Source organism: Gracilinanus agilis, chromosome 3 (genome assembly GCF_016433145.1).
Source record: "Gracilinanus agilis isolate LMUSP501 chromosome 3, AgileGrace, whole genome shotgun sequence".
NCBI lineage: Eukaryota > Metazoa > Chordata > Mammalia > Didelphimorphia > Didelphidae > Gracilinanus > Gracilinanus agilis.
This window is the reverse complement of record NC_058132.1, coordinates 62,242,357-62,266,831: the sequence shown is the minus strand read 5'-3', so window position 1 is coordinate 62,266,831 and position 24,475 is coordinate 62,242,357. Positions and strand designations below refer to the sequence as shown.

The following is a 24,475-nucleotide window of genomic DNA, read 5'->3' as shown; positions in this document are numbered from 1 at the left end:
GACACCCCCACCCAACTGATGCTGGCCCCCTTTTAAACCCTTTTCCTACCTCACTTCCTGTCTCTATGGTTTCTACTTCCCGTCACTGCGGGCTGGTTAATCCCTACACATCTCGATGTCCCCTGTTAAATTAAAACAAGGAATAAAGAATCCCTTTTTATACTTCCTTCACTGTGCTGTCTTTCCCCACTAGAATATAAGTTCATGGAGGGCAGGGGCTGGCCTGATTTCCTCTAGTTGCAGTCCCAGCCAGGTGCTTTCTCCAGTGCTTCAGGGCAAATCAAGGTAATTTGCATCTATAAAATGGATCCAGAGACAATTACTGAGGGCTGGAATAGTTCACAATCCAATCCCTGCTATAGAAAAACCTGGGAGGCAGCTGGGTAGCTCAGTAGATTAAGAGCCAGGCCTAGAGACTTAGGAGGTCCTAGGTTCAAATCTGGCCTCAGACACTTCCTAGCTGGGTGACTCTGGGCAAGTCACTTGACCCCCAATGCCCACCCTTACCACCCTTCTGCCTTGGAACCAATACACAGTATTGATTCTAAGACAGAAGGTAAGGGCTTTTTTTTTTTTTTTTTTTTTTTTAAACCTGTTAGAGTTCATGCTTCACCCACTTATTAAGACAAATGATGGCTTATTATCAGCTTGATTCTGACAATTGTGAATTGTGGAATGTCACTTGTGATTCCATAGAATGTGGCAGATCCAATCCCAGAGGTAGAAGGCAACCTCATACTAATACTTAGCTGGTCCCTGTCATTTTATAGAGCCACAGAAAGGTTAATTTCTTAACACAGTGCTAATTACAAATAGGCATCTTATACTTAATGTGTATCTTAATCTCTTAGCTCCTCTAATCACTAAACAACATCTTGAAAGATTTAGGTGGTTTGTGGGGTTTTTTTGCTCTTTAGCCAATGAGAGAAGAAGAGAGGCTTTTCTGGTAGTGAAAATATAATTTTTATTTTTATTTTTTAAACAATAGCTGCCAGCAGGGTACTGGTCTATCTGTAAAAGAAGTTCCAGAGAGAAAGGAAGACAGAGGCACACTACAATACATTTTTCATTGAACTTTTCAAGTAATTCTGCAGAAATGATTCCAATCCCATTCAATGCTATGGCTTCAGGAGCTGAGACTATTTCCATGGTAAAAAATAAAAGCCCGACAGCATGAACCTTGCTTGGCCAGCAGAGGGGCTGAGACACGCACAATCTCCTGCAGTGCTTCAAACCTGCCTATCTCTGATTATAAACAGCCCAAGACCAAATGGGTATAAAACAAAATCAACTTCTATTTGCTTGAAATTCTGCTTTTTTTTTTTTTTTGCTGGTTTCTAAATGAATGTTAACTAAGTGGAAATAAAAACTGTCCAACAACTGCATTTAGCTCTGGGGGAACTCGGCAACAGCCCAGAAGCTGCTGTGCTGAGAAGACAAGGAGGCCCCCGCTACGGGCACACAGGCCTGAAGAGTTTCAAGAGAAAGTGGACAAAGTGAAGGTAGCCAAGGAACATAAAGCCATCTTCGGGAAGCCGGTGGGAGGCTGACCGACCCGAGGACATTCCTCCTCCCACGTCGTGCTGGCTGGGCCCCGGCTCTCTCCTGGGGTTTCCCATGCACACGGGCTTCCAAGAGGAGACGGGCCACTGGGCCCATCGGCACTGCCCATGCCAGGAAGCCAATTTTCACTCAGGACCAATCCTTCTAATAGACATTTCAGAGTAATCTACCAGGAAAAGGTTTGGGCCCTGTCAGCAACCCTCCAGGCATTTATCCATGGACCTTTCATGAACACAGAGATGAGCCAGAAGCACGGCACAAGGCTCGTGAGCAGGACCAGAGATGACAGTCCTGTAACTTTCTGTTTCTCAGCTTGAATTCATTTGCCAAAGTCTTAGCTTTCCTCAACTATTTAACATTCTTGTTTAGACAAAGAACTAAGCGATGAAACCTATGTCCTTACATAGAGAAATCTGGATTCAGCTGAAGTCAAAGTTGTGTTGGGTTAGCTAAGTTCTCATGATGAAAGGAGGGTAAGAAGTGATAAAAAAAAAGAGCCTGGGATGAAGCCATTTAATCAAAATAATCAGGAGTCTCTCTTATAAACAAGCTCCATGGAAGCAATACCCTCTTTCACTCCATGTGTTCCCTCATCTCTCATTTTGCAGAACTCAAATTCAATCACGGGGGCAACCCTGGGCTCTCCAAGGCTGTGCCAGGAGACACAAGCTCTGGCCAGTCCTTCACTAAGCTAGACTGGCCTCTCTAGGACCATATGCATCTGCTGTGCTTCAAGGACAAGTTTACCAAAGGACGATAAAAAAAATTCACCACTTCTGGCTGTGGCAACCTATGAAACCACCTCTCTCCCTTTATCATCTTTCCAGTTTGGTGAGAAATAATCCTGGCCTCCTCCTCCTTCCACTCTCTCTCCTTGTTCCCTTATGATTCATGCTGAGGGAAATGCCACAACTTAGCAGGGAAGGTGATGCTGTGTGGAGATGTCTTGGTGCAGATAGAGCCCTCTGACCAAGAGCCTGGGAAGGCCAGGTGTCACATTAGTCCTTGAGATCCGATCTGCAGCATATCCTTCTAGAACTAAAGAATCTCCACTGCATGGTTTTTGAAACAAAAAAAAAAAAAAAAATAAGATTTGCCAGCACTGCTCTGCAATGGGGCTAATGATAAAGGCAAGACCAAGGCATCTTCCTGAGCCAAATGGACACAAAACAGGTCTTTTTTTTTCATCTTCCTATACCAAGTTAGCTTCATTGTATGCAAAGAAGCCAAAACAATATTTTTAAAAGGCAAGATACTTTGAAGAGTCAGGCTGTTTCTATAAAGCCAACACTTATGAAATGTTAGCATATAAAAGGGAGAGAGCATTGGCATTTTAAGCAGGGTATTTGAAAATTGTCACCATACAGCCTATAAGAAATAGTGCTTCAAAATTTTATGAACTAGAAAAAGCTAATACCAAATCATTTCAGAACCACAGTCATATTCTCTGGAACAGCAGCGCTTGTGACAGCTTTGAGAAAAATAATTAGATTAATAAACACTGCAAATATTCCCCTTTCCCCAACCCATTTGCTCTTCATCCCTCAGGAAAACAAAGCTGACCTCTGACTTAAAATAGCATCCATTCTTTTGGACTGGTGGTGGGTGTTAGAGCTGTAGGGCTATTTTTCAGTGTGGCTGCAGGGGAATGAGGCATGATCACAATAACACCAGATTGCCATCTCCCTGTGTTCGTGCTTGCACACTGATCCTATCAATGAGTCTGGGCCAGCGGCTAGGAGAAGGTCTATGTAGGATCGACAACACATCCTGGAATGGCAGGCGAGGCCACTGATACCCAACACACTCCTCAGGCCAAACCAGAAGAAGACACTTCCTTCGGGGTCCTTCTGATGTTTCCCTTAAAGGTCCAGGCTCATGTTGCTTATCATTGCACTTCTATCACTACATATATTATCTACATCACCTAGATTCTAGCCTATGAGTGAATTTATTCACAACAATTTTCATGAAAGACATAGAAAGGGCAAAGGTTCTTTGCCATCTCAAAAGAAGCCTGTTTCAATTCAAACCAAAGAGAAGACTTCAATACTGTTTTCAAACAAATGGCATTGGGCTCTCCTGTTGGGACTAATAACGTAAAGTTAGATTTAGCTAGAAGACCTGACGCCCACATGATATTTCAGGAAGATCTCAACACCACTAGCTCTCCCTACAAACATTCTGTTTATACTATATTGTCAGGCAGGTTACAACTGGAATAAAGAAATTAATAAATGCTTTTAGGAGAAAAAAAAGGAAGAAAAAAGGTTCCACTACAAAACAAAACTGGGAAAAGCTGGTCTGTAAAAGGTTGTCTTCCTCTGGGAGCAGGGTAAGTCCGTTAATACATATACAGGTAGACTAGCTGGGTACAGCTGGATGTCGCTGATGCAGTAGCAGCCCTTCTGCACAGTCTTGCTCATAATTAGGAATGCTCAAATCCATATGTATCCCGTGTACCACCTATCAAGGGTTCAACCCTTTGGGGTTGACTTGTGAAGTTCCAATCATCACTTTAATAGTGTTCTTTAGATCCTGTTCTTTGTCACTGTGTCACTGATAGGGCGCAGACACAAGAGTGAATGTCCTGAAAAGGTGATAAACTCCTGGAGATGAAGACATTGTTGTGAAAGAGTGTCTCCAAACTTAACAGAATTTGGAGGGAGCAGGAAAAAATGGGGTTAAAAATTTAAAAAAAAACCACACACACTGAAAAAGACCATTTAAACACTTTGTAGGAGTATGTATTTCTGCTAGCTACTGTCCCTGGCCTATCCTTTCTCCTAGTTTTGAGTAACTGCACAGCCATGCAGAATAAAGGTCTGCTTTAGAGGAAGAGGAGCTGTCTGTTAAGAAGCGTGTTCTGTTAAAGGGAGGACGACGTGAAGGCGTCCCTCTCCTCAGCGCTGCATTACTACTTAGTGAGTCTTTTGGCTACATCGCTGTAAGCGATTTCCACTTCCTTGTCACTAGGACAGGTGTTGGTGAACTCATCCCTGCTGTAGGCATTAGTTAAGTAGCGCCAGATGCCAGTCATGTCCTTCGGGATAACAAAGTTGCGATATTTTTTGGCCACGACCTGAAACAAAAGACAGAGAGATGGCACGTGAGCAGGCCTGCTTTTCCCACGTCCTAGAGAGCAGAGCCCCTCCTGCGGCGTGGACGTGGCCCTCATTCCCTAAGGCCATGCCACAGACAAACTCTAGCCCCCAGACCAAGTGACGAAGGTGTTGAGAGCTGGTTGCACGCCATGTAGCTAATGGGGAAAGGCTTGACAGCGAGGGGCTGGCCCAGAGCATAACTTTCTTTCACTCGCTGCACCCTCTGAAGACTGTTTACTAAAGGGCTGGGATCTCTGGAACACACACTGATGAAAACCTGTATTCTTGAAGGACTAAAGTATCCAAGACAACCCACTTTCCTGTTGTTCCTCCATATTAAAGTATTAAGACTTGATTCCGCTTGGAGAACTGAGATTCATTCTGTGCTAGCAGGAACCCCATGGAATCAGGGGCGAGCACAAATGATTTCCCTTGAATATCTAAGGGGGAGGGGGTAAAGCGAATAGACAGGAAAGTCAAATACGTGTCTGGAATGGAGGGCTGTAATGATTTCACGGCTTTTTCCATTCAGAGTAGAGACAAACACCTCAGAATAAAAATTTATTCCTCCTAGTAATAGGAGAATATCATGTAAAAATAACACATTTATGAAAAAAATACTTAAAATGGACCTCAAATCTAACTTAGCTACTGTGTGTTTCATGTGGAAGCCCAGGGGGACAAACTTGGGAGGGACCTTAGAATATCGCCATCACCTCCAACCCCTCATTGGACAGTGAAGGAAACTAAGTCTGCAGGACATTGAGTCAAGCTGTGCCTAAAACCACCAGGCTAGTTGGAAGTGGGGCCAGGTCCCCAGTCCGTGCCCCCTCCTGGAGATCACCCCAGCACACATGCACACAGTTTTGAAGCTAGAAAGGTCCTTAGACAGGCCATCTAATCCAATCTCTTCCTTTTACAGAGGAAGATCTGAAGTCCAGAAAGGTAAAGGACTTAGCCATGCCAGAATAGAGAAAGGATTTGAATCTAGGTCCTCCAATTCAAAATTCAGGGCTTTTTTTTATTTTGTGCCACAACTTAAAAACTCTCTGCATCATGGCAGAAAACACACAGAAAAGAGAGCTATAGGGGCCCTTCCTTTGGGAACCCTCAGCTCCATCACCCTGTGGCCAGGCCTCGGCATAGCTGGGCTCATCTCGTGGTTCTCCACTGAATATCTGTGCAAAGCCAGAATGCTCTCCGGGGCCTCTTGACCAAGTGATCGTCCCACTGTTCCCAGAGCTTCTCCAGGGAGGTGGGGAGGGCAGAGCAGTAATCCGGTGGGAAGGGCCCTCACTCATCCTGGAGTTGGAGGCCTCAAGTCCCAGATCTGGGCCAGTCATCCAACCTTTTTGCAACTTGGCTCTCTCAGCTATGAAACGGATAATAATACCTGGACTTCAATGCTCCTTACTACACCCACTAAGAGCATTCCTTTACTAATAAATAGGAGATTAGGAGTCACTATCTGCTAGGCTGAGGCCTCCATTTAGGACAGCATCTAAGAGAGAGGCAGGAGGGTCTAGTCCAGTTCCATTGGCAGATGGCCCAGGCTTACCTTGACAATGTGCAGTTTGGGCAGCAAGTTGCAATCAGCTAATGTCATCTCGTTGCCATCCAGGAATTTACGGGTGGAAAACTTAATGTCTTCCATGCTGTTCTCATCGATTTCATCCGGAAGGGGAGAATTCAGATAATCATCCAATTTCTGCAGGGTTTTCAAGAGACCCCGTTCCAATGCTACAAGAAGGAAGGGACACTGAGCTTTTAGGAGAACACAGCGGACCCTGGCAACTTCTCTGTAGAGAGACACATTGCAGCCTAATGCCATTAGTACTCAACCTGGCAAAGGGCAATGCCAATACAGGAAGAGAAAAAAGTAGGAACGAGTGGGACATGTGGTATGTAAGAGCCTTCTGGGCTCACTCACAGCATGCAGGTTTTCTTTTTTCCCCATTCCCACTACATGTTCCTCTCTTGAAATAAATGACTTTTTTTTAAAGCATATTAAAAATGCATGATGCTAAACACGAATAAACCTAATAAAAAATGTAAAAATAAAAAAGTAGGATCACAGGTTGGTAGAGCTGGATGGGATGTTAGAATCTACTCCAATCCCCACATATTACAGAAGACCTTGGGGCTCAGGGGAGTCCAGTTACCCACAGTCCCAACTCCTGAGAAGTGGAGGTGGGCCTAGAACTCACCTCTCCCGACTCCTTGACAGTGCTACTCCCAAAGGTTTGATTTGACCAATGGCATTGTCCCCAAACTGGTCAAAAGCCTCACTGTACAATAAACACAAGATGACCCGAGTCAGCATTTGGATTGTCCAGTCATGATGGCCACTGGCAATACAGATGGCACCTCACCTCTACAACTATGTAGCATTAGAGCTGGAAAAAGATTTTAGAACGGATGAGGAAACTGAGGCCCCACAGGGAAAGTGACTTGTCTAAGGCCACCCACGTCTGGGCATCAAAACCACAGAACACTGTGCATACCTCCATCTGTGTGCCTGGCCTTAGAAAGATGCTAGGCACAGCCAGGGGCATGGCATAGAAAAAGTCCTTCTTGCTCTCCTACTGCACCCCTGCCCCCTCCCAGATGGGTACGACAGACCCTGGTCCTCAACCAGAAGGGCAGAGTTATGCCAGAAAGACAACACAACCCAGTGAGCAACTGAGCAAGCTAACAGCAAGCGACACCTTGGATTTCTCCAAAGACACTAAAATTCAAATGCAGCAGAGGGCACCAGAGATCATTAAATAAACCAACCTCAAGTTCAGAAAAGAACTCAAAAAAGGGCAAGTGGCTCTCCTGGTACAAAGGCAGACTCTTGCAAGCACAGAGGAACTGAAGACCCTCCATGACCTGGAGTTCATCCCCTTCACGTGAATTCTGCCACACACCATGCTGTAGCCACGCTGACCCGGCTGGCGCTGGCTCTCCTCCGACTTCTCCTTCCCCGCCTACATCCCTACAGTCACACAGAGCATCCTGGGGTCGGCACACCTCCCCTCCCTCGAGCCTGATGAAAAGCCGGGCCCAGGGGCCACCTCCTCTGGGAAATCTTCCCTTCCCTTCTAATAGGAGACATCAGCGAAAGGCTGGGGATTCGAGATTTGCTGTCCTGAGGAGCAGGAGCCGAGTCCTGAGCAGTGCCGCTGACACACACTTAATCACTGTCTAAGGAGTGAATGACGGCACTCTGCATAGTGGCAGGTATTTGAGCGAGGTAGCAGCCGTGCCCTTCTCCCAAAGACGAAGCTCAAAGACTTCAAATCAATGAGGAAGAAAAGGAGCTTCATACAGAGAGCAAGGCATGAAGGCTGTTTCTGGATGAGCGTCAGAGGAAAGAGGAGACGCCAGGACCCGAGTCAGTCTGGTCTGGGGCTCCCTCACCAGCCCAGGGCAGCTGACAGAAGGGAGGCAGAGCCGCGGAAGCGAGCCCGCCTGGCTGGGCGAAGCCGAGCTGGGAAGGGGCTAACGTTTCATACCCTGGAACATAAGGAGCCCGTCCCAGCCAGCAGCTGTCGGCTACGCCAGGGATGCAGGGGCGTGCCTGAGTAAGAAAGGCCCGTGATGTGCTGCAGAGAGCCGGGGAAACCCACATCTTGGGCCTGCGCTCTGCCGCCCATGACAGATGGGACCTTACCCCGAGATGCTCCGTCTCAGCCTACATTTTCTCCTCTGCAAAATGGACTAATTGATTTCTGACGTTCCTTTCAGTTTATCTCCTCTGACTCTAGGCTTCATTTTTGACCAATTTGGGGGTCCTCCCTTCCCTTAGATTGAAAATTGGTCCTTATAACTCTCCAATTCAAAAAACCATTTAATCACTTTGACTCCTTCTGTCCTCAACTCATATAAATCAAAAGGTGGATTCTATTGCTTCTGAGTACTCCAGCAGATGGTTTTTATGACCAATTACCAAGAGAGGTGCTCAGGACAGGCACCATGGAGACCCAGCTTGAATTGGACAACTCGAAGCTTGTGGGCAGTAGTGTGGCCTCAAGGAGAGAGACCTGGAGGGGAATATGCTGACCCCAGCACTCTCCCTGCCTTCCTGGCCCTCAGTTTCCCCGAGTATAAAATGTTTACAGGCCTCCACCACTAGTCTTTAAAACAAAATGTTTGCAATATCAATCTCTTTTGCCCACAGAAAAGCTCAGTGACTTCAAGTGTATTTTAGTTGACTATCAAAGGAAATAGCAAAAACGCAGACAATGAGCTTTGGGGTGGGCAGGGGAAATGGGGTTGGGGGAGAAGAAGGCGATCTAGACCTGTGATTCTCTCTTTATAAGGAACTCCCAGTGAAAAACCTCCTTTTAATTCAGAGGCATCAAACAGCCAGCCTACCCACTGACACTTCCCCTGGCTTTCCTGAACTAGATTAAAATGTCATTAGGAAATTTTTTAAGAAAATAAATAAAAATACAATAAGACACACATAATATTAATACATGTTCTTTATATACAGCCTGGGGCCTTACTTCTCTGTGAGTTTGACTCTCCTGCACTAATCCATGGGCCACCTTGAATCTCCCAGTGTTCTCCTGGGGCACTGAGAGAGACACGAGTGGTTCTTGGCAATGGCGGGACACTAAGCAAAAGGACATTTTGTTAAATAGGTAGTTGGGGGTAGTAGTAGTGGATAGCCTGGACCTGTGATTTCATGGGTATAGGAACTCTATGGTAGAAATTCCCTTCACAAATCCAAGTCAACAACTCTCTATAATTTGAAAGTTTTGGGGGTTTCCTGGGGCGCTGAGACCTTAAGCAACTTGCCTACAGCTACAGAGCCCGGAGGATCTGAAGCAGGAGTGGAACCCAAAGCTTCCTGACTCCGAGGGCAGCCTTTTATCCCTGTTGGCAGCTGCACCCTGCTTCACAAGGGCACAAGTATATCATCTAAAGGTGGACCAGTGTAGGAACACAGAGGAGTAAAGTGAAGATGTAACCACTAATGGCTGTGAGCTGCTGGCTGGTGGATGGCCCTTGTAATCAGCCCAAACAAAGCACATTTATTCCTGCGTGGCATCTCTGCTACAAGTCACAAGGGATAATGATCTGAGTGGGCAAGATGAAAGTCATTTAGGATGTGTAGGTCTGGAATGGAGGCGGGAGATTCACACACAAAGGGAGGAAGGAGAACCGGATGGAACAAGGCCTTGGTGTCCCCAAAGTATCACCAGACCCAGAAAATAACAACCCAAGCCCTTCAGTGTGTTGAGTGGCTGCCTAGAGGGTGGCCAGATTTCAGGAAAGTCACGGCAGACTCTAGTGGGATGGGAGGGCCCAGAGGGCAGGGATTTACCCACTTTCTACAAGACCTCATTCCAACCGCCTCAGCCCATGAGGATCCGCACAGCTCCAGGTTAATGATAAAGAGAAGCACTTAGAAGTGCATGGAAGCTGCCCCACCTCCCCTAGTATTCTATTTGGTTTTGAAGAATGAAGGGCCAGGCGACGTGGGAACACTGGCCGTGGAGTCATGGGCATATCTGGCTCCCACAGTGGTGTGGGCAGTGCCACATCCCTCCAAGAGGAGTCACTTTGAAAGCTGAGATGGAAAGAAGGATTGGCCCCTCCCAGCCGGGCTTCCATCCACTTCAGGCATCACATTGAGCCATCATAATATTAATAATTAGCTCCTGAGAAGTCACCACAGCCTGGGATAGACCCGTCAGCCCCCCCCCCCGCCATGGGCATGTCTGGGCTCTGCCCTTCTTGGGGACCCCAGGGCTCAGCACTGTCTGCTTGGAGTGACTGATGGGCCACACGGTAGAATGCCAGGTGGTGGAGTCTGAGGACACGGGTGTGAGTCCTGGCTCTGCCACTTACTCCGAGGGGCTTGGCCTAAGTCATTTTATCTCCTCTAGGCCAGCATCTCATCCATAAAATAAGGGAGCCCTGAACGAACCCCCAGCACCTGTTCCTCAGTCCTGGGGAACATCCCTTTGCTTCCAGGCACGGACACGCCAAAGGCAGCCCAGAGAGGGCAACTATCCGTGTGTTCTTTGAACCCCCCAGTAAGACTCCAGCCCTCTTCTCCAACAGACACTCATTACGCTCCCAGTGTGCATAAGGCATCAGCCTAGGTGGTGGAGATACAAATACAAAACTAAGGCTGCCCTGGCCTTCCAGGGGACACAATGTGCATCCTGAGATGGAACACCCACAGCTGAGAGAGATCCATGAAAGCTGCTCCAGTGAGACGTGTGGAGGGTGGGAGAAGGGGAGAGGCCAGGGAAGGCTGGACAAAGGCAACATCAGGAGCTGAGCAGTGAGCTAAGAGAAGCATTTGGAAAATCTGAGATGAGGAAGGTGAGTTTTTAAGAACAAATCTGGGCAAAGGCAGGTGGCGGAATGTCAAGTTGGGACCACAGGCCCTAATTCACTTAGGCTGTCAAACAGAGAGCGTGAAAGGGAATCATGGCATAGGGCTAAGGGTGGTGATGGAGGTGGGATGTGGAAGGAAGGCCTTGAATGCCAGGCTCAAGAGGGTCAGTGATTTTCCTTAAGGCAACAGGAAAGTGCTCTTGCACGCAGGGAGCTTGTGTCCAGTCCCCATCACTTCTGTTTCTGCCACATGAGGCTACCTGACCACAGGGGCACGAATGAACAAGTCACCAACCCTCCTGGGCTGTGATATCTACTCCATCACTCATAATTCGAGAAGGGCTGTCCGGTGCCACCAGCAAGGGCCACGAGATCATGTGGTCCAGCGGAACGTGTCCCTGCCTCGGAGTCAGATCTGGAGGTGCCCATCCTCCTGTTCTAGAGAGCGAAGGTACCTCCCAGGCCCTCGAGCCCACCTCCCTCGTTTCACAGATGAGGACACCGAGTCTGAGGGAGCACCCGAGGGCCGGAGGCAGGGCACAAAGCTCTGAGGGGAGAGCGATCCCGTTTACAGGTCCTGCAAAAGCAAGCCCTCTTCATCCGGAAAACAGCCAGGGCCGTCCGTTCAGGCTTGGCTGCCCCGGCTAGCTCGCGGCCCCACGGGAGCGCCGTCCTCCTCGGGCTGCTCTTGGTGAAGCGGAGGAGCGCGCTGGGGACTCCTGGATTGCCCGGCTTATGAAAGGATGCTAATTGCGTTCCAGAGACAGAGACCTTCAGACAAAAGTCCATGAGGGAGGGCCGTTATGCTCCAGAGTGAGCGGGAAGACTGTTTTCTGAAGTCTCAGTGCGGTTAACAGGTCCCGGGGGTGGGAGGTTACTTAGCAACTGTGCGCTCTTATTTAGCGCCAGGTAATTCAATCTAAAGGTCTCTAAGGCCTGCACTGGGCCACTCATTGTGCGGGTGCTTCTCCCTGGCTGTGGCAGTTTGAGGCCAGCCAAGGTGGGCTATCTACTTCAGGCAACAGCAAATTAATGAAAGACAGGGGGAATAGAATATTGTAGAAAGTATAGTCACATGAGTCACTTCCTCCCCGCCTTCCCCCACAGACACACAAAAAGGCAATTATTTTTAAAGGGGGAAAGGCTTTCTTCTTTAACATCAGATGAAATTCAACTACCCTCCAAACCACAAACACCATTTTAAAATTCCAGGAGTGAAAGTAATTAAAATGTAAAAAAAGGAAAGATGAACAGTTGAGATTTTGAACAATAATGAATAGGAATCAGAGAATTTTTAGATTGAAGGGGATCTCAGTGAAACCTCCCCCTCCTCTTCCAGATTAGGAGGTCCCATGTCCATGGTCATGAAGTTCTAGTCAGTGACAGTTCTGGGAATGAAACCCAGATCCCCTGCATTAGATTCTAACAGAGAAGAGAAAGGGCAGAGGGAGAGGGCTGTAGAGGACAGAAGCCACAGAGAAAAACAGCCCTGGGACTAATGCTAAGTCTGTGCAAGGTGCCTGACATCAAGGCAGGATGGGGGGTGAGGCCAGTGAGCCCAGGGTGTAGAAGGAGGGCTCCAGGAGATGGCTGCTGACTTGTCGCACACAAACCTTCATCAGAGAGTGTTAGTCAACAAACAAACAAATGACACAAATCAAAGCCACTATTTGAGCAAGCAGAATAAGTGAGAGTCAGGCCTGGCCTCTAGAAGCTCTTTCCTAATTTCTTCTAATTGCAAGAAAACATTTCATGAAATAGATTTCTTAAAACCCAGATAAAAGGCTGAGCTTTGATCTCCCAATTGAGAAGTCCTCAAACGAATGAACACTACTTAATAATCAGGACAAGAACTGCCCAGCTCCCTTGGCCATCTGCCTGCACAATGAGTAGCCTAAGGCCCAATGCTGCCAAGTGGCAGAGCCGAGTTTACTTTAAAAACCACCCCTCACTCCCTGTTGTTGTCCCTCTTCAGTATCCTTGCTCCATTTATGGCCAGGAATAATGCCATAAGCTTGTACCCAAGAGAGCTCATCCTCCGGATGAAGTTTAGTGTTTATAATCTAAGATGAAATGAGCTGATTTTAGCCTGTCCTGACCAACAATCACATTTCCCATGCCAGAGGTCTTGGAAAAAAACCTGAAGATAAAACCATGAAAATGAAGTTTAAAAATGATGTATTTATATGGGGTCTATTTTTTCAGATCATAGGCTTAAGAGATGGAAGGAAACTTAAAGATTAGTTGGTCTAACTCTCTCATTTCACAAAGAAAGAAACAGAGGTCACTCTCCCACAGACTTCCTTACATATCTCATTAATATTGTCTAACCAAATTCTACTGACCCATTTTTAACCTTTCCCATAACACTGGTCCTATGGAACTAATGCTTTGGAAGAATCAATTAACATGAGACAGAAAAACTGAGCAGGGAAAAGAAGACAACAAAGCTGGGGTATACTGGGCAAAGCCCTGGTCCAGGAGGTAGAAAGGCCCAGCGCTGACCTCAGACTAGCTATGGGATCTTGAACAAGGAGCTCCCCTCTCCAGGCCTCAGTTTCCTCCTCTGAATGGATTCTGTATGAAGTCACCCAGACTCTTCTGGTTCTAACAGCCAACTCTCACATCCTAGAATTCTAGAGCCTTCATTTACAAATCTTCTTAAAGGAGAGCATATTGGCATTTAGCCTCAAGAAACTGTCATCATAAAAAAAGAGGATCCTGAAAATCATGACCTTTAGTATCGGTGCGAAGTTCTGTATCTTGTGTGCACACTGGGGCAAGGCTTAATTTCACTCAACCCACAAGCTGAGCAGGCCAACTGCTGGCCTGACCCATCCCAACTCGGACTGATGTTGAGTCTGCTCCAACTCAGTCAATAGCCTGAGCTGGGAGTTGAACCCCAGTGTCTACTGCCAGGAGGACAATCACAACCGAGCCAGTCTGTCTGCTGGCCATGCCCTAACAATGTTGATGATTCTAATTTGAGGGATGATGCTGAGTTTGGTATAATCTATGAACTAAGAACAGTTTTTACATTTTAAAATACAATCTAATTCAGGAACTCTTTGACCTAGAAGGGAGCTAGGCCTGGTTCTCCAACTAGTGGTATGTGTGTGGAGGGAGGGAGAGTGAGAGATCATCTTAGAAAACCAGCTTTTTTAATAAGCCATTAGACACTTTGGATACAAAGTATAATCATCGCCATTATCATAATAATTGTTTTTTTTTTACCTTCATTAGCCTCTGGCCTTGAATTCTTAATAAATGCAGAAAATTTGGCAAAGATGTCCATTCCAGCAGTGTTTGATTCTGGGTGTTTTGGTGAAAGCTTTAAGTACCTATGTGGATAAAAAGAAGCATTTTGGTTAGCCTTGGGTGCTGTATTTCAGGTAACAATTTCATTCTAACATATCTCGTGCTCTCATGCCTCTAATCACGTTTCTACCTACTCTATCCTCCAAAGCACAGCTCAAATATCATGTTCATCCTGAAACTTTCCCTAATTCTCTAGCTGAAAGTGACTTTATTTGATTTTTTTAAACTTTGAACTTAAACACCATAAAAGAACATTTCTATATTCACAGAAAAATGCAACAGAGATTACATATTAAAGTGTGAATTCCCATTTCATATTGCTTACTTTCTTAAAAAAGCATATAATTAATTGCACATTACTTTCAAAACTGCCCTCCTTACTGTAGTTGGTGGTACAATGGATAGAGCTTTAGGCCTGGAGTAAGGAAGCCCTGAGTTCAAATCTGTCCTCAGACATGGTAAATAGTTCAATGGAATTGGGGTGTTAGTTACTTTTGGCTATCAGTAGGGAACTTGCATCATTAGTAATAAACATTCCAACCCATCAGGGGTACCCCTGAAACCCTAAGAAGGAGATGGAGGAAGCCTTTGTTCTAGGTGTAGAATGAGCTCAGATCACACTCACTACACTTAAATAATCAGAAAACTTCCCGGCAATTAGAGTTGATCATCCACAGGTGGGAAAAGTATCTTATAAGTACTATTTAAATGTGAATTATTATCATCAAAGTAATAAGGTAATAATACCTTTGTAAATTGGGTGAGGATAAGGGATACTAAGAATTATAAGGGTCAAGTCCAATCCCATAATTTAAAAGAAATGATGCAATTAAAGCCTCGAGAAGGTAAGTAACCTGTGTGAGACCATAAAAGACGTTTCCTACCTCAATTCTTCTTTCCTCTTTCTAGAATTCATTGCCACTTCTGATAAATGAAACTTATCTATGTAGTGCCACTGAACCTAAGACAAAGTGGTGAGTAGAAAGTGGGAAGGTGGAAGTAGAGAACACACATTTCTTAAGCACCTATTATGTGCCAACATTGTGAATTATTATTTCATTTGACCGTCATAACAATCCTGGGAATAGCTAGGTGCTATTATTATCCTTTTTCAACAGCTGAGGAAATCAAGGCAGGCAGAGAGGTTAAGAGACTTGTCCAGAGTCACACCGGCTAGATTTTAATTCAGGTCTTCATTGCACCACCTAATACCACTAGTCATAAGACCTGAGTTCAAGCCTTTCCTCTACTGCTTATAGTGAGACTCTGGATAAGTCCCCTGGATAAGTCTACTTTATAAAATGGGCATACGCAGGACATTCCTGAAGGACTTATGAGAAAGAATGCTATCCACACTGAGAGAAAGAACTGTGGGAGTAGAAATGAAAAAGCAAAACATATGACATCACATCACATGTATATATGGGTTTAGGCTTTAAAAGTCTGCTCTATAGCAAAAACTGATAATATGGAGATAGGTATCAAGTGACAACATTTGTACAACCTAGTGGAATTGCTTGTTGGCTCTGCGAATGGGGAGGGAAGAGGGGAGGGAAAGAAAATGAATCATGTAAACATGACATCAGTGGTACTAGCAATCTTATCATCCCCATTTTACCAAAAAAAAGAAGTGGAGGCTCAAAAAGGATCAAGGGGCCTTTCCCATATTCACATATATCTGATGGGGGTTACAGGTGGGACTAGAACCCAGGGCTCTCCCCACTCCTCACCCAGGGATCTTTCTCCTATGCCATGAGACCCTGTTAATTGTCAGTGTGGACAACCTGTACCTACTGTGAGGCAACAGGTGACACTGTGAAAGCGAATGAGAAACAAAGGCTAACAGTGGGCAATACAGAGGAGACCATTTGTGTGAAAGGGCTCTATGCCCACAAAGAAGAGCTATGATGCCGGCTGCCTAAGCTGTGCTGGCTCAGGACAATTCATCACAACCACCAGGATTTCTCCTGCCCTTCTTCCCTGCCAGGCTAGAAGGAATCCTCACACTCTGTGTGGTCAGACTAAGAGGAGGACCACTCCCTGAACATGGAACTGGCCATGGCCACGGGATGGCTTAGCTGGCACCCAGGGACTGAGTCTCATTCTCCGTCCCTAACCCCATGGCAGGGCTGGGCATGCAGCTGCCCCATAGAGTCCAGACCAGTGAATTGGCAAATGCCACCTTCTAAAATGAACCGGCCCTAGAACCAGCCCAAACATTCTCCATTGACTCCAAAGACACAGTCCTCTGGGGACATGTGCGCAGGGAGCTGTTTCTTTCCATTGACTACCAAAGAGATTATCCCCTGAGTCTCTTTAAGCATGATGGCCAGGAGTTTCTGAGAGTGCGGCTCCCATGTTAAGTGTGGCTTCAGCCTGGTTTTCAGGAGAGCCACAGGAGGCCATGCCATGACCAGCTCCACGGGGCTCCAGCTCAGTCCTGCCACGTCCTAGCACCATGATCCTGGCCAACTCATTCTATCTCCAGGAATTGTTCCCCATCCGAGCTCCAGCCCATGCAATCTCCCAGATCCCCAGAGGTAAGCTCCCTAAGGACAAGGTGGTCTGAGGTCTCTATATCCCCCATAGCTAGGAGAGTACTGTAGAGATATTCAAAAATTCTTGCTGGCTTTAACTGACCCTTTCCCCCCAGATGTAAAATTGGGATAGAAATGCTCTCAGTCTCACAGTACTGTGGGGAGGAAAGCACTCTGGAAAACACAAATCTAGCACTAGAGAAAAATAAATTCTTGCTAATGAGACTTGTCCATAGTCCTTTTAATCTACTCAGGAGATTCTGGATTCTGCATGGTCTCCTGACTCCTCACACCAAGCTTGCTCTACTACCTGCTACTGAGAGATGCAATCGGGTCAGACTTGGAGATTCCTGCTCAGGTTTGGGTTAGATTAACCTTCCAATGATGAGATTCTATAATTTTACAAAATTATGAGTCAATAAATCCTTAAATTCCTCTAGAGAAGAGACTTTTATTGCTGGCTTATGCAGCTGGCAAAGACATAATCAAGGAGTAAATTCAGCAGGTAAATTCCCTTCTCTTAGTGATACCAGGCTAAATAGATGCACTTCCTCTCCTGACTGATTGCTAGAGAAAGAGAGGAGAGAGGAGTGATGGAGGAAGCCATTCCCATTCTCTCAGACCATGAGCTTTGGGGGAGGTTTTTCCTATCTGCATAAATAGCTGGTTTTCAGTTGGAATGTTCTGATCAATGACTGGACAATATAGTTACTGACTCATTTCAAACAGGAAATGGCATAGATGGCACCAAGGACACAGGTGTCTCAACACATTTTTAACTGTCTCTAGCCAAGATTCCAAATCACTCCTCCTCCCCCTTCTGTCAGAATTTGCTCTGTTTAATTTTCTCCAATTGGTAAGACCTCATTCATTCTGAATAAATGGGAAGGAAAGTCAGTTTGACAATATAAAATGATATTTAATTCAAACATTTATTTTAAGTACTTTCTTTGTGTAATACAGTGTGCTCACTACTGGGAGAGTTACAAGGATATATTATACATGATCAATGCTTTTCACTGGCTCATAATCAAATAGCTTTAACACAAAATGGAACTTGATATGGGAACTGAGAAGGGACATGGTGAAGTTGGGAAGGGATAGGTACTTAGTAGATCTGAATACATGATTCTTGAATTGATTCATGGAGATGGCATCTGAGCTAGGCACCAAAGGATAGGCAGGGATTTCAGCAGGAGTGTGCCTGGGCACCTAAGGTGGCTACAAGTCTAAGCAGTCTGTCTCAGGATCTCATCTGAATGACTGAATAAAACTGTGTTTTAGGAACACAGACATAAAACTGAGAGAGACCCCAGAGCCCAAGCACCTTTCCAGCCTGCTCAGCTTACAGACCAGCAAACTGAGGCCCAGGACAGCTAAATGACCTGTATGCCACCATGAGGGCAATAGGCATGAGAGGCAGAACTGGAAACCAGTTCTCTGACTCCAGAGTTAGGGTTCTTTTCAGTGTACAACTCCTCTCTGTGAATCATACGCTAAGAACCTGAGTAAAGGAGTTCTCTGAATAATTTTGGAGGGGTTAGGGAAGAGTATAAACAAAGGTGTAGGGCAGTGATGGCGGACCTTACACCACATGGAAGCCCCCCCTCCAATTCCTACCCCAGACAGGGAAGGGAAGAAGCACTCCCATTGGGCAGCTGAGCAGAGGGGCAGGGGAAATAAGGAATGTCCTCAGGCATGGTGGAAAGGGGAAGGGAGCAGACCCCTCAGGCATGTGTGTCAAAGGTTCGCCAACATGGGTATAAGGTGATCCTTAAAAACATTGCCCACAGAGCTAAGCACAAAATCTGGCAGACATCAAGCTGGAAAGGTTTCTTTCTTTCTTTTCTTTTTTTTTAAATTCTTACCTTCCATCCTAGAATCAATATTGCATATTGGTCCCAAGGCAGAAAAATGGTAAGAGCTCAGCAATGGGGGTTAAGTGACTTGCCCAGGGTCACCCAGCTAGGAAGTGTCTGAGGCCAGATTTGATCCCAGGCTCTCTAAGCCTGGCTCTCTATCCACTGAGCAACCTAGCTGCCTCCACCAGGAAGGTTTCAATACAGATTACCTACCTAGTGTTGCACTCTCTGTTTGTAAAACAAGGACTAGCTTAACTAAGATTAGAGAGGCTCATGAGGACGATGTGCTAACAAGGCCTGGGAAGCTGCTACCTGCATTATTAGAAGAAATACCCATACCATGGAAATCATGGTTCTTTGGAGTACTAAAATATTCACTCATAGAATTTTAGAACTAGAAGGAACATTAGAGATGATCTAAGCCAGGTCCCTCATTTTCTTTTTTCACTTCAAAAAAAATTAACTTTTCCAATAAACAAAAATTGATCTCCTGGTTCTGCTCCCTTGACTCTGCAAGAGTGCATACAAATCTTTCCCAATTTCTCTAAAACCATCCCTTTATCATTTGTATAGAACAATCCTTTTCTATCACACCATACATTTTTTTTAATCCTGACCTTCCATCTTAGAATCAATATTGTATTGACTCTGGAGCCAGAGGGTCTTCACTTGAACCCTGGCTCTGCCACTGACCTGTATGGCCTTAGGCAAGTGACTTAACTAAAGTCTCTGTTTCATATTCTATAAAATGGAAGGGTTGGACCAAACAGCCAAAATGTCCTCCTAGATAATAATCTATGGTCTCAGTTTCTGTACCAGAACAGACACTAGAACCCAAGCATTTCAGCACCCCCACAATGAAACCTCTCTACCAGTGATGGTGAATCTATGGCACAGGTGCCAAAAAGGGCACACAGAGCCCTCTCTGTAGGCACGCCTGCAGTTGCACGCCAGTGTTTGTTACTAGAAAGCTGGAGAGACTTGGAGCAGAGGACATTTCTCACTTCTCCCACCCTTCTGCCCAGCAGCCAATGGGAGAGCTTCCTCCCTCCCTGTCTGGGGTAAGGGGGTGGGGGTGGGGGGCATGGCACTCTGTCTTGGGAGGGGGGGAAGCACGGCACTCCATCTCTAAAAGGTTTGTCATCACTGCTCTATACCAACATGAACCATTAGCATTAGGTTAGCAAGGCTTCCTTCACCTTTTTTGTTTGCTAAAGGCCTAAGACCATGAATTAGCATTCTTGGGAGACACACTGAACACCTCAACCAGAATTGCTAATACAAGTGTTCCAGGGCTGACAGAAATTTTCAGAGGGTTAGTCAATTATTTTCATGGTCTCTTTGGAAAGGTCAAACAGTGGCTGGACTTGGAGCCAAAAGAAAGCAGCCGGAGGCTCGGTTCTGCCTCTCATTAGCTAGGTACCTTGAACAGCTTGCTTCCCTTTCTCCGTTTCTTCATCTGTAAAATGAGGAGATTAAACGAAGTGAGTTCTAAGGTCCCTTTCTATGATACTGCTAGAGAATTTCTCCTTTCTTATTTCTCACCAAAAAGGCTGGCAATGCTGCCTACAAAGCTGCCCCTGAACACTAGGTCTGACATCCTGCTTCTATTTTCTTTCTATCTACAGCTCTGTCCCTCTTCTGACCTGGGCCTGCTACAATCCCGCCCCAAAGCCACATCGCAAACTAGTCCTCTGAATCAGCAGGGAGAGAGCAGAGAACTCACTGTACTAACAAAGGGTTTGTAGTCAGATCTGTAATTAAACGGGCAGGGAGAAGTCGGTGCTTTCACCAAGTGAAATCCTGATCCTTTCCCGAGCCTGCGAGAGCTGTGTGATGGGAGCTTTTCATCTGTCTCTTAAATCCCTCCAGAGCAGTTGGCCTTCTGCACTGACCCTTCTCCCTGCTGTTGTCAGCGGTCAGGATGAAACAGATAGAGCTGTGTCGGGCACACTCTTCCGACTGTGCCCAAACACCCTGGCTCAGTCACTGGAAGGCCCCCCCCCTCTTCCCTCTGCCTCTCCCTTATCTCTAGAAATGAGAGAGTACACAGGAAAAAGGGAGAAGAAAGAAGAACAATGGTTAAATCCAGGACAGGACAGTCCAGAGAAGGTGTACTGTGATGGTCCCAGAAAATTCTTCCCCTTCCTGCACCTTCTCTAAGGAGAAAGAATTAGGCAGGACAAAGATTATACACTCTCTGGCCAGCTTTCCACCAAATGGCTGCAGACTAGCCAAAGGTAAAACATTCTCAACTCTAACATGCTTTACTTCAGTACACAAACCTCATTTGGAAAGGTGGGCCCCTAGCCTGTCGCACTGCTTCCTTCTTCACTAGCCTCTATCTCTGAAAGTCAGCTTAATTCAACCCAAACCCTTTTTGAGTTCCCACTGTATTTAAGTGGGTCTCTGCTCATGAGCGAGCTGCAACAATGACCAAAGAAGACTGCAAAGAAGGAACACAGAAAGGACAAGGAACACTGGGTTTGCAGGGAGAAGATCCAGCTCTGCGGCCAAGATGCAGGTCACCCAAGTGACTGCCCCTCCTTGGGCCTTAGGCCCTCATCTCTACAGACAAGGCCCCTTCCAGCTCTGAATCTATGTTTGATATCACAGAAATGCATGGCCACTAAAGAAGGCAGGCAGGTGCCCAGTGACAGACAGGCAGCACACATGTTCCCTAAGAGCCACGTTATGTCAAAAAAGCCAGAAAAGGCTCCCAGAACACTGAGGGAAAAGGTATAGACAAGGGATACTTGGATTGAGAAAGTAGGGAGAGAATGAAATCTGCCCCACTGCAGTGAGTCCCCAAATCAAGAAGGTCACAGATTCAGAAGAAGCACTTCGAGCCTTATGGCGCAAGCCCTGGAATCCTAACAAAGATGGGGCAGTTAAGGGGCTGACACTCTCCTGGGAGAGGACAAGATGCAGGAATAGCCTATGATGGAGGGCAGGGAAAGGCTTTGTAAAAGAGGTAGTACATGGGCTGGGTTTTGAATAATAATTATAAATGCAAATAATAATGCACATTTATATGGTGTTCAAATATTTACAAAAGTAGGCTAATGAAAGTACTATTATCCCCATTTTAAAGATGAGCAAACTGCCTTGCGTAGCAGTAGGGTACACAGCTAGTATTTTTCAGAGACAAGCACAGAGTAATAAAAATTCTGATTCTAAAAACAGTGTTTGTATATATACCACTATACCATGATGCCTCCCTTTGAAGAAAGAAGGCATGGAGGGCTGGAGAAGTCTCCATGAAGAAAGCAACTCCTTAGCTGTCCCTTGACTGAAGGGATGGAGACTGGCAGAGGAGGTAAAGGGAAGAGGGAAAGTATGAGCTAATACTTAGAGATAAGACAGAGAAGCAAAACAAAGAATAGAGAAGAATTTCATTTGGCTGGAATAGAGAATGTGAAGGGGAGCCATCTAAGACAAGCCTGGAAAGGCACAGAGGAACTAGACTAGATGGACTTATTATATAGACCCATTGATGGTAGGATCCTTTTATTTGGAAGCCAACAGGGAGTTACTGAAGTTTTCTGAGTAAAGGAGTGTGATCAAGGCAGAAAAATAGTAGAATTACTTGGGACGGTGCTAGGAAAGAGGCTAGAGAGGGGATTACCTGGACTCCTAGTTTTAAGTCTATTACTATTGTCTGCACTAGTGGTCTACAAAATATTTTTGACTGCACAACTTATCAGCACAGAAAGATTTTAGCATACACTCTCAATACATGTGTATTTACAAGTTATCTGTATGTACCACTTTATTAATATAGCTAATTATATTATAACCACATATTATAAAATACATACAAAGTAGACATTTTAAAAGATAATAAATATTTTAAATATTTATTTTATTGATGATACAAAAAGCCTTTTTGTTCTCACTAAAATATTTTTAGTAGGGAGAATGTGACTGAATATACTTCATTTAATCCTTAAAATCCCCAAGTATTCTTGGGGGATAAAGTAGGCCTATAAATAATAACAGGCTGTTTGTTATTAATTCAATTGATTTGATTATTATTACTAGTCAAGCAAGTAAATACCTTTTAGATAAGTTACTGGAAGATGTGCAATATAACAATCAAGTAACAGGCCCTAACAACCTGGGTCCAGAATAGTTTTGAAGCAGGAGGCTAGTTTTCACCTCATGTAGCTATTTACCATATACAATGCAAAAACAAGTCAAAGTAAATTCTCCCTACTCTGAACTCTGCATAAAGTTGTCAATAAAAATCCCTTCCTCTTTATTTAAGTGGTTCTGCTTCCATTTTATTGAGTAGGAAGGGGAGAACAGGAATTTCAGGTCCCCCCATTTTCTGGAAAACCTCACTGCTCCAGGGCAAACCCTGTGCTCCAAAGGTCAGATCTTTTTATTTCAGGAGTCTTCTCTGGAACTGGTTTTAAAAAACTGAAAAGACAGGAACAGGACAATGTCTACCTACTCTACAAGGCCTGGAACAGAAGTATGCACGACATGTTCTGATCCTGGGAAACAGTTTTGAATTGGAGGTAGTTGTGAAGACAAAAAAATTTGATGCTGCCAAAAGCTTGTGGATTGTACCATCTCTCCAATAGGAGCCCCCCTCCTCTGACACTGCACCCCACCTTGTTGCAGGCCCTCATCACCTCACACCAGGACTTTTACAATAGCCTATTTGTTGGGGTGTGGGGTGGGGAGAGGAGGGAGTAGGTCTGCCTGCAGCCAGTCCATCCTCCATTCAGCCACTGAAGTGAAACTTTCTAAAGCACAGGCCTGATATCGTCACACACCTACTCCCCACTCCCAACTCAATAAACTCCAGTGGCTCCCTATTGCCCCCAAATGCAAACACAGAGTGCTCTGTATGACATTCAAAGTCCTTCTTAACCTAGCACCCTCCTACCTTTCCAGTAAGCCTTCTTATACCTCACTGCCCACCACGTCCTCTTCAATCCAGGGACACTGGTCTCCTGGCCAGTCCATGAACAAGGTCCTCCATCTCTCAACTCCAGGCAACTTTCTCTCTGACTGTCCCCCCAAGGCTAGAATACTCTCCCTCCTCTGCTTCAACTACTGACCTCCCTGGCTTTCTTTAGGTCCCAACCAAAATCCCATCTTTTACAGGAAGCCTTCCCCAACTCCTCTTAATTCCAGTGCTTTCTCTCTGTTCCTCATTTTCTATTTATCCCATCTATAGCTTGTTTGTTTATATTTGTTTTCGTGTTGTCTCCCCTATTAAATTATGAGCTTCCTGAGGAAAGGATCAACTTTCACAGTGCCTGGCACATAGCAGGCACTTACTGATTGATTGAATGAAGAAGTAATCTGCTGGACAAGATGGGAGAAGATGAGATATAGCACATAGGTGAGGGATTGGCCTTATCAAGGAGAAGGGCCACTTCTGTTACAAACTGGGAAAGGAAGAGAAAAGTAGGACAGGGTGCCAAGGGATTCTGAAATAGAAAGAATAAGGAAAAGAGGGGGTCAGGTTGAACAGACTCAATTTTTCAGCAAAATAATATATCCTTTATACTACCCCCTTCCCTCAATTGAGGACTTGGTCTCTTATTTTACTGAGGGATTGAGAAAAGCTTGGGACTCCTCCAGTTCTGACTGTGTTCTAAAGGTTCTTGCAACTCTGATGTTCCATGTTCTGAGGTCATTTCTAACATTTTTTTGACTCATGGTCCTAATCAATTCTTTTACTTTACAACTCTTACAGCCTATGTGTGTCCTCAGGCCCCTCCCA

General features: G+C 45.5%; 1 protein-coding gene across 1 annotated transcript in view; it reads right to left on the bottom strand.

Moving 5' to 3' along the window:
• Positions 1–939: 939 nt before the first annotated feature.
• CLIC4 (chloride intracellular channel 4) overlaps positions 940–24,475 on the bottom strand; it is a 100,261-nt gene continuing 76,725 nt past the window's right edge. The window contains exons 4-6 of the mRNA XM_044667893.1: positions 14,247–14,353; positions 6,226–6,407; positions 940–4,645 (exon numbers count right to left, since the gene is read on the bottom strand). Coding sequence (XP_044523828.1) covers positions 4,481–4,645; positions 6,226–6,407; positions 14,247–14,353 — 454 coding nt within the window. The 3' untranslated portion in view covers positions 940–4,480. The remainder of the gene's footprint in view (positions 4,646–6,225; positions 6,408–14,246; positions 14,354–24,475) is intronic.